Below are 10,947 nucleotides of genomic sequence, written 5' to 3'. Positions count from 1 at the left end.
CCATTCTGGTGTAATTTCGAGCCACTTTCGCATATTTATTCCATTGTCTCAAAGTTAAACGACACGCGTTGGTATGGTGTTTGTTGCTATTTTTTTACTTTGACAGGGTCGGTCAATTTACGCCTATGCTCGTCTTAATTTCATTTGGACCAATGGTCGCAAATGAAATATCACAAGACGTAAACACGTTCCCAGCAGAACGAGATGTGAGTAGATGATAACCTCACGCGTGTTTTGAGCAGTCGGGCAGTCATATGAGCAACCGACAAAAATAGGTCACCTGAGAGAACAGATTGATTAGGCATGTGACACACTATCTGAATAATTTGGCATTTATGTCAAGGTCATCGCCATATATTCTGCACACAACCAAGTTTCGTGGGGCGAAGTCTCTATTGAATGGATACGGCGGAGAAGGTCAGAAAATGAACTGCGGTGCATAGAATCATAAAAATCATCGAGAACATTGCTGTTCAGTGTGTACAGTTCAGCTGTTGGGTCGGTAAACGGAAGAAAAAGATTTGTTCATTTGCCGAAATGAAGACAGTTTATTGTGTACACTATAAAAGAATGATTAATGGTGGCACAGTCAGTTACTGACTGAGAAGGATCAACACTCGCCATAAGAACGATCTAGTTCCGAACATACTGGTTCGTAGGTAATGGGCGAGTCCTTAGTATCATCTGCCGCTTGTGTAACGCAATCAGTTGCACAGGGTGGAACCGGGGGTTCTGGCTGTTCCTTCTCCTCAACATCAGAAAACCAGGGATCAAGAAGGCACTGAGAAGCAGATGGTCGGTCACTGAAAAAAAGGTAGGCAGAGTAGCGTGCAAAATCATCATCGAGCAACAAACAACAAGACTGATAACAGCTGTTTGATGGTTTTTTGTTGTCTCAACATTAGAAAGGCTACGCAGTATAGCAATAAGGAAGACAACAAGGTCACTGTATAAATAAACGCTTCGAGAGTACGGACAGCAAGACATAATTGGTCATCCTGATAACCGTAGGCTTTGAAATACTTTATCGTATGAAGCAAATATGAAAAATTATGCGTGTATTAGGTGAACAGTTGAATGAACAACATTAAGAACAGACAACAATTAATCGAAGTTCAACTGACATCTAATCAAAACGAACCGCATAGCGCACTGCTCTCCAGGAGTGAAAATATCCCGCCAACATCTGTGACATGCACCATTAGCTATCTAACCGGGATTAACTGAACAAAGTGACGTGAACCAATTGGGTATCGTGCTTGGAGAGCGAACAGTCAAAACTACCACAGTAAAATTCAAAAGTCCCGCACCTGAGAGACACCGTGAGATAGGATGAGGGAATCTAATTCACGTCGCGGGATCGGAAAAATACCACGAATGTAGCGCTCGCCGGCGGACACTAAGTTTTCGGACACTTACGGGGCTTATAGCTACTCCATCGATTTGTTTATTCAAAATACACCTGAAGGTGACCGCTGACGTGGATAGTTCTCAGTAGTACGGATAACTTTCTCTGGTTCTTTGGGTATCTGGTAAGTGCCTCGCGATCTCGGCACTCATTGATAAACAGTAAGAACTGTGTAACGTACGCCGGTAAATCCACCCTGTAATCAAGGAATCCACGTAGACTTACAGATGTTCTCTCCAAGATCGTCCGTTAAAACCGATCAGCTCAGTCGGATTATAGAGCTAATCTAGCACAACCTGAGAGGCGATACGAAGGGTGAACTTCATTTTGTTGGTAAAGTGACTAGGGACATAGCATTAGGACGAAACACAATCAAGTCTTCACGTTACTTCACCAATGTTCACATAACTGTGAACTTCGAGAACGTGAAACACTAGTTGGACGGTGCCCATTATCCGCACAATGCTCTCAGCTGCAAAGCATTTACAAGTGGAGTAGAATATCATAAACGAGAGATCCAGTTGAGTCTCTCGTGAAAACCAAATTGATTTGCAAATGAGTGTAATTCTCGAAAAAAAGTGGAGTAAAGCTTTCTACGCCAAAATGTTGCCTTTTGTTGCGTATGTGCTCAAACCAAAAACCGTCCTGATCTACGTCCATATTTTTGCAGCTCACCAAATTTCTTTGTTCACCGAAGCAACCGTCCCTCTGGCTGAAAATTCTTGTGGGATAATTTTTCAGCACCGCTGAGACCCCAGGATGCCCAAATAGGGCTCGAAAGTTTAGACTGGTACTCTCAATTCAATTGTCCGATTACTTTAGTCCATCAGGGACACGTCATAACTTTCGAATACTGAGCGCCCTAGTTGGACACCAGTGTGATGCTCAAACTCACGACGCACCTTATTGCAGAAGATCACCCGGGAAATCGTTCACGCTACAACTCATGTTGTACAAACGGACCGTAATTTCCTTAATCGCCTCAACCATGGTACACTTTGGAACAGCTAAGGTCTGGGGCATTGAAAAAATTTAATGTCCGCTGTGTGTTTGATAACGTTATGTTGACAACATTTTTGTGATCATACGACGCGAATTGGATTTCATCATCTTTTGTTAGTGCCTATCCTGTATGAGACTAAAAGTGTTCAGCACATGGTCGAATTTCAAGACTGTATTTTGCAAACTGATCTACTCTGGCGGATACTGAAACTTCCTGTGTTGTCCAGTTAACACCAAAAAGCTGCTGCAAAATCATTGATAAATAGAGAAAACTGTCTGTTTCGACAAAGCTACTCATCAAAGGAAAACGGCTATCCTGCTTCATTCGTTGAAGAAGCCAGTAGACAGACGGGAACGCGGAAGATGCTAGCCATCTTATCGGAACTGGATGACCCTAAGACATCCACCCGCCAGATGGTTAGACAAACTGCCAGTAAAGCCCGTTGTGGAGAGTGTGGCGTAGTGTATGAGCCTAAACCGGGAGAAAGCTAAACGCTGAACGTAAATAACGCACGAAATTCACCAGAAACAATGAATGGACAAGGTTGAAAAACAAAACCGTTGGTCCCGTATCCTTTCAAAAGACTAGAACGTACGGCTTGCCCGAATAAACACGAGTAATCAGAAACAGCAATCAGATACATCTCCAAACTTCTGACTGCTGCTTACATGATTGTTCCCGTCTGAAGGATGAGGCGTTAGCGTACATCTAGTCTCCTCTCACTCTCTTTATTGTCGTCCTTTACATGATTCTCAGTAAGTTTGACTACAAAGAGCTGCTGCCCTAAGAATAAATATTATTGCTGTGTGTCCGTCGCACGATGGCAACGAACCGACTCAAATTTCATTCCACTACGTGAGAGCGGCGAACACATCTACAGGCTGACTCACGCTGCTACAGTTAGTATCACCGGTGATTTCAATGTCCACAACTGATACTGGCTAGCTTTCTTCCTTCCCAGCGAGGCGAAAGATTTCGCCATCCACAAAACTTTATTTCAAGTAGTTTCTTCTCCAACCGGAATTTCGAACAGCGCGGACGCCGGATCTGGTACTAGCAACTCTTCCCTCCTTATATTCAGCGGATACTGCCTTCGTTGGCCCTTCTGGGCATTATGTTAGTCTGTCCCATTACTCGGGTTTTTCGCACTACTTGCTTACTGACCTGGATAGTATGGAATATTCTTCCAGTTCCTATCCCTGGGATTATCGCATCTCCAATAACAGTACGATTTTCGCTGAAAATCCCAACGTTACCATCTACATCGCAAGTTACATCAGGATCCCCGAAATTGTTCACTAATACGTTCCCTCCCTTTATAAAAAGCGAAAAAATACACGAACATCCTTTCTTGTGTTTACAGCTGCGATCACGCCATTGTACATGATGCAACCTTCCGAATTGCTAACTGTTCTCTCCAGGAATCCGCCTCAACTATGTGACTGTGTGCGTACCACCAATGCAAGCCGGTTTTCTAACCACTAGTGACTGGACAAGTCGAACACACCACCTCCTCCCCTTTTAGGCCCAGTTCTACGTGATTCTACTGTTGATTTCCTTGTCTGCTCTCTTTCAACAACCTTAATTGGTCATTGAAAGCGAAATTAGCTGCCAAATAGGCTGGGCGCCGAATTGGCGGCCAAAACCGATCCAACACTAGCGGAGTCGTCACTCCTGATTCATGCGCTTACAAAGAGAGAGGTATAATTGGGGTAGGAAAAGTGGGAAAAATAAGTACGTGAAAGGGGAAGAAGACAGACGTCATTAGTAGTCTATTTTCACTTATCCGTCCTGTTGTGTGCGGCAAGTAAGACGACCCAACTGATGACACCATGCGACGGTTGGCGTTGCATAGATTACTTCTGGCTGTAGGAATCATGGCTGTGCGTGGGTTGGACACATGGAACTCAAACCTTAAGAGGAGGAATATTAGGCTCTTCGACTAGAGCCTCTGGCTCAAAAGCCTAACGGCAAGACAGAGGTGTTTGGCGGATAATGCGGGTGCATTATCGTTTCTATAGAACAGATGTTCCAACCCGAAACCTGTAGGCCTAAGAGAATCTGTTGGTCAGACCACTGAATATTAACTAACATGGGGGATCCTGCGGACACCTCCCACTATAGTCCAATAGGTCACACAGGCACACAAACCGTCACAGCACGGTAAGGTCGGTTCTCTACGTGGAAACATCAGAAGCAGCGAAACCGGAACAGTGCAACTGGAAGAACTCTCATTGAACCTTGCGTTCGAGGAAAGAGGCATGAATCAAGTTGAGCGGAAGATATAAGAAGCCAAAAAACATCATAAACGAAGAATTCAGTTGGGTTACAGTTGAGTCTACCGTCAAAACCGAATCGGTATGCGAATGAGTGTATTTCGCTAATATAAGAAGTTAGTTCATATTCTATTAGACCTGATTAGTCGATTTGTGGTTTTGTTCTGCCTTTTTGAGTTTCCGATTAGGTCCAAACAGGAGCTTTCAAATGGAAGCTCCCTTTCGTTACACCCTCAAAACCACTACTAAACTCCAGATATTCCACAAACAAGAGTATCGCTCTCGTAATCGAAATAAATTTCCTACGATAATATCTGGTGATCATATACACGTGGGCACTTTTGTACAGGGTTCAATGCTAAAGGGTTATGCCCGAACACCATATATAGAAGGCTCTTTGCATGTTAACTACAGTAAGCGGTGGAAATAACTGGGGCAAAACTATGAGTACACTACGGGTCGTTTAATGATGACAGCCATTTCCGTGAATTAACGTGCATCAAGCGAATGATGCAAGAATCAAATAGGCAAAGTCGCCCAAAAATACGGATTTCAGTTCTGCATGCAAGGAATACCTAGCCTTGGTTGCAGTAGCAACGTACGTTGTCAGTCGAAAAAAGCACATAGATATTTTTTGTAAAAAGCAGTGGACTAGCATCAACTGTCGCCTCAGGTAGACATTTGTCTTATTCACGTGAGTGCGTACACAACTGAAACCTGAACAAAAGAACACGTGTGCAACGGTTCGACAAATTACCTCATTCCAAGGTGAGGTGTTCAAACCTGCTTCAGGGGTTGAAAATTGTCGGAAAGAACTTTCCGGAAAAATAAACTTCGACCGTAATGAAGATAAACCGGTTGCATTCGCTAAACCGCCACTTTTTAATTTACTTCGAATACCTTCTAAATGGGGATGAAGGCACATGTATGGTAAAACTGTTCACCACTCTGCTGTGTAGACAAATAAGGGTGATATGTGGTGTTGCTATCAGCCGCTGCGTAGAATGAAATATCAAACAATCCTATTGCATACTACTGTAAATGGGAGAATTTTCCCGAAAATCAAATAGGACTTGGTCTAGTCAGACGGATAGGAGAGATATCATTGGACAGACGGAACGGCTGCTATAAGAAGTTAGTTCATATTCTATTAGACCTGATTAGTCGATTTGTGGTTTTGTTCTGCCTTTTTGAGTTTCCGATTAGGTCCAAACAGGAGCTTTCAAATGGAAGCTCCCTTTCGTTACACCCTCAAAACCACTACTAAACTCCAGATATTCCACAAACAAGAGTATCGCTCTCGTAATCGAAATAAATTTCCTACGATAATATCTGGTGATCATATACACGTGGGCACTTTTGTACAGGGTTCAATGCTAAAGGGTTATGCCCGAACACCATATATAGAAGGCTCTTTGCATGTTAACTACAGTAAGCGGTGGAAATAACTGGGGCAAAACTATGAGTACACTACGGGTCCTTTAATGATGACAGCCATTTCCGTGAATTAACGTGCATCAAGCGAATGATGCAAGAATCAAATAGGCAAAGTCGCCCAAAAATACGGATTTCAGTTCTGCATGCAAGGAATACCTAGCCTTGGTTGCAGTAGCAACGTACGTTGTCAGTCGAAAAAAGCACATAGATATTTTTTGTAAAAAGCAGTGGACTAGCATCAACTGTCGCCTCAGGTAGACATTTGTCTTATTCACGTGAGTACGTACACAACTGAAACCTGAACAAAAGAACACGTGTGCAACGGTTCGACAAATTACCTCATTCCAAGGTGAGGTGTTCAAACCTGCTTCAGGGGTTGAAAATTGTCGGAAAGAACTTTCCGGAAAAATAAACTTCGACCGTAATGAAGATAAACCGGTTGCATTCGCTAAACCGCCACTTTTTAATTTACTTCGAATACCTTCTAAATGGGGATGAAGGCACATGTATGGTAAAACTGTTCACCACTCTGCTGTGTAGACAAATAAGGGTGATATGTGGTGTTGCTATCAGCCGCTGCGTAGAATGAAATATCAAACAATCCTATTGCATACTACTGTAAATGGGAGAATTTTCCCGAAAATCAAATAGGACTTGGTCTAGTCAGACGGATAGGAGAGATATCATTGGACAGACGGAACGGCTGCAGGCGCGAGACCCTGAGGTGAAAAAAAACTTACTTAGGGTTTTTCACCAAAATTCGTTGGATGAAACGAACGGCAGCCTGAGGAATATCAAGGAAAAGGTCGTCAGGGAAGGAAAGCAGAAGTTGTGACACGTTTGCACAAGTTTGTTCTTTTGTTGGCGCCCAGAATGGACTGGTTCCGGTCAAGAGGTAGTAGGTTAATACACCGATGCTCCTGGAGAACAGAAAGCGTCAGATGAGTTGATTTCATTCAATAAAGCCAGTAAAAAATGCTTGGGTTCGGTACAAACTAAAAGGCGTGCAAAACACAGTCACAAAAAAAACACTGAAATAGTTTAGGTACGATGGGTCTCCTAAAACAAGGAGGGCAAACAACGGCTGACGCGATCTTATTTGCAGAGAATACGTTGTCTGATGTATTTCTGTCTTTCCCAGAAAATGCTTTTACCGTGCGACCATCAGAAATTGTTCCCTTATGGAACTTAGGTAAGTAGTCTTCGGTGAACCTGAAATGCGACAGAATTTCCATTCAACCTCTTCCAAGAAGCAAGTGCGAGTGGAAATACTGTAGTGCATAACGCAGGGCTGAAACTACCGGTCATGAGCCATGTATCTCGACAGCAAAATATATAACAACAGAATGTATTCTGTAATGTGAGTAATCTCGTACGCCTTCGGAAAAGGAAACTCGGCCTACAACATGCATAGCACGAGTTGTTCTCTAGGAAGTTGTCCATTCCAAACAAAATTTCACTGACAGAGTTTTACTGACAGAGTTATGGTTAGAGAGAATCCAAATACCGGTTTCAACCTGTTCGGGACTCGTTGAGTGTGCTTGGTGTTCGAATATAAGTTAAGCCTCCTGTTGCTCATATATCAAATTTTACATATGCAGCAAAAGTCCCATGCTGACGCTCTAAAAATAGACTATTGTAAGGCTGAAAAGAGGATCCAGTGAATCTCACTTCCTTGGACTGATTGCAAAGGTTGCCTCAGCTGGGCAGACGTCCAATATATCCAAGTGTCTTTCCTTGGCATGTTAAGATTGATCAGAACTCTCCAACAGTGCCGTAGTGATTCTGTCCAGCTTCGGGCCCATCGGGGTTAGTTCGGACAAGAAAACACGAGTTTACCCTAGTATCACTTTATTCTTAGGTTGACACCAGCTTGGCACGTACCAGTGTGTGTTCATAACCATTTTCGATCGTGTGTTCAAGAATTAGAAAAGTTGTATAGGTCTCTAAACTGTTACCCACGCAGACGGAGCACCATCTACTGGAGTATATTTTCAGTGCTCGTGTAATGACACTGATTGTTTGACGGTCTTCTCACTCGACTCTTGCAAAATGTTGTTTTTTGTGCGTTACCCCCAAGTTTCGTTTCATGGGTCGAATAACGTCCTGACTGTATTTCTTCTGTATCTCTAAGCCTAACTCCACTTACAATCTTTCTAACACAGTAGGTGGCCTTATTGAGGTCAGACTTAATGGGTCTGCGAGCTCATCTATGAGCCAACCAGGAATGGGATTTACACCATTGGGGAGTATCCATTCGGAAGAACACGAAAATGTCAGCGTCAGTTCGTGAGGGATCGATGACTGCGGTGCCGACAGTAGGTCCAATGTGTGAAGAATTCGACGCGATTTCCCGCCACAGTCGGAAACCACTTACTGTCTCCAGCGAAATACCGCCAGCAATTTTGGTTCTAAGGAGGGCTGAATGCTGGTGAGTCGCTCCGCAACTGACACTAGAGTGCAAGTGTCTTAGGAATTGAAATCTGCTTCTGAGTGGTATATTTTGGGACAATCGTGCGAAGGTGTCCGCAGGCGAGTCGATAGACATAACTGAAAAACACTTTTCGACAAATACACTTATTTGCATATCAATTTGGTTTTCACTGGAGATTCAACTGAATTTCTCGTTTACGATATCCACAAGAAACGAACTCCTAAAGCAGTCATTATGGTGCATTGCCCACGGAACTACTCCAGCTTTATGATGTTTGGTCTTCCTTTCGCTGCTTTAGAAAGCCTACCTTCTCTAAACTTAGCCTTGCATGAACGACGGTGATAATCTTACGATACAGATCGAACGCACGCTCTCGGTAGCGAATCCATTTATAAAACTAGCCGGATGTCAAGGTCAGCCACTAGCAGTCGGAACTACCATTCACACTCAATATTCCATCAGTTGTAACTTAACTTTAACATATGTCAAACGAGACATCTGGATCGAAGAAGTAGTACTACGACTGCCTCGATGCAGCGAATTTGACGCGTTAGTAGCTTAAAATAAAGGCACACTAGATCTAACATTTACTATTGACAAAGCTTTCCACAAAGTATCAGATTTATGCACTGTGTCGGGGCCACCGGCGGGCCTTATTTTTGACAAACAGGTTCGCACCATAATTCCAACTTCTTACACAAGTTGCAGAAGAAAGTTGGTAGTTGGTATATGTCCTATTTCTCATCCAAAAACGAGGTTTTCCAGCTGTTTCAAATAAAGAGCGTCGCGCTCGAATTAGACCNGAGCGTCGCGTCGAATCAGACCTGCTGGTTCGGTTGTCTGAAACCGACCATCAGCCGACCATATTTTTCGCTTAGTCTGCTGCGTGATTCCGTGTCGTTATGGCGTGAACAGACCTAAGCAGGTATGCCCTTCCATTGGGCTGAATGACACAGAAGAGACATGCGGCGTCTGCTGCTGTCGCGGCCTGAGGGATTGTGGTCACGGTGTTTTGGAGGGAGGGGGGTTGTCAAAGAATCGGACAAGGGCTATGTCTTTGTTTCGTAGACAAGAACACTACCAAAACCTTGATGTCGTGGATTTTCTCTCATTTTTGTTTATTCATCATTCATATTACGATTTCTGTAAATTCGGTGAAATTGAATCAATGGATAGTCAAACTTTGGTCCAGCATTTTGGATCTTCACTATTCCAAGGGGATGCTGTCAATTACCGTTCGAAATAAGTCAACATTAGTCGTAATAAGGGATATGGGGTACATTACTCATCAGTGCGAAATTGACACGTGCTGCACCAATTGTCCAAGTCGAGTGCTCAAGTGTGTTGACCGCCATTAGTACTGCTTTGCCCTAGTGCTCTCCTGCACCTACAGGCAGCAACGCAGGACGAGATTCGGCACATAAGTTACAAAGATTTCAGAAAAAACCACGAGGGACTTTTGAATCTAGGGAAATGGTTTCAAAACCATCAGTGCGAAGTAAAGTCTGCGACAAAAAATAACCACACACCAACTGATGGAGGTGTCAAGAGTTCGGTGTCGGTTCAACAATTCAGCTCTGCCCCATTCTCTACGCAACAATTTAAAAAACTGCGACAGATTTATCAGCAGAACTCTGAGGCAAGTGCGACGGCGTGAAGTGAAGGAAACAGAAGTTGGGTGTGTTGGCTAGCCGATAGTCTAGGAATGTTAGTAGTGTTAGGAGATTTGGGAATTTTCAATTGAGATTTTGTCTATGGCCAATCCAAAGCCAAGAAACATTGTACAGCTGTTTCATCCTTATCGGGAATCGTTAGAAGGCTCAGTAAACTCCATTGAGTTTCGTACTCGCAACCACCCGGCTAGTAGTTTGGACACTTACAAGTTCGGTCAAAAGTGGCTAATCAGTAGTGTGATTAGCTCGCGCTCAGACAGGATATAGCTTCACTCATTCTGCAATCACGAAATCGATATCACGTACCGGTAACGCACCAAGTGCCTCAACAAATGACAACTTTTCAGTTGAAAGCTTCACTCATCGTGTGAATTCTTTCTTCTGTACTACTTACAGATTATCATTTAATTATCATTTAATATTCCGCTCTGTACATGAAGCCGAAAAGGAGGAATCTCAGTCTAAGAACGACCGACCAGCCCGAATACATTAGTTGACCCCCAAACAATTCGATCTGGAAACTCATAAGACAAGCCAATCAAGCTGCCGGAATAATGACTCCAACGCAGAAAAATTCATCTAATTGTTAGACACAAGGCTCTGTCAGAACCCACCAGGGGTCAACGATGAAGCTGAAGTGGGGCATACCGACAAGGCACTTTTGATCAAAACATCGGTTGGTGATTCACCACAGAACATACAGAAAATTGACAGAA

The 10,947-nt window shown here is 43.4% G+C and overlaps 1 protein-coding gene across 1 annotated transcript in view; it reads right to left on the bottom strand.

Moving 5' to 3' along the window:
- The window catches only part of T265_04184 (hypothetical protein), a gene marked incomplete at both ends in the record, with an annotated part of 59,675 nt that overhangs the window by 25,098 nt on the left and 23,630 nt on the right, over window positions 1–10,947 (bottom strand). Inside the window, one exon of the mRNA XM_009168866.1 lies at window positions 6,865–7,044. Within this exon, the coding sequence (XP_009167130.1) occupies window positions 6,865–7,044 (180 nt within the window). The remainder of the gene's footprint in view (window positions 1–6,864; window positions 7,045–10,947) is intronic.

This window comes from Opisthorchis viverrini, assembly GCF_000715545.1.
Source record: "Opisthorchis viverrini unplaced genomic scaffold opera_v5_66, whole genome shotgun sequence".
Lineage (NCBI taxonomy): Eukaryota > Metazoa > Platyhelminthes > Trematoda > Opisthorchiida > Opisthorchiidae > Opisthorchis > Opisthorchis viverrini.
The sequence above is the reverse complement of the archived record's forward strand: the minus strand, read 5'-3'. Positions and strand labels throughout refer to the sequence as shown.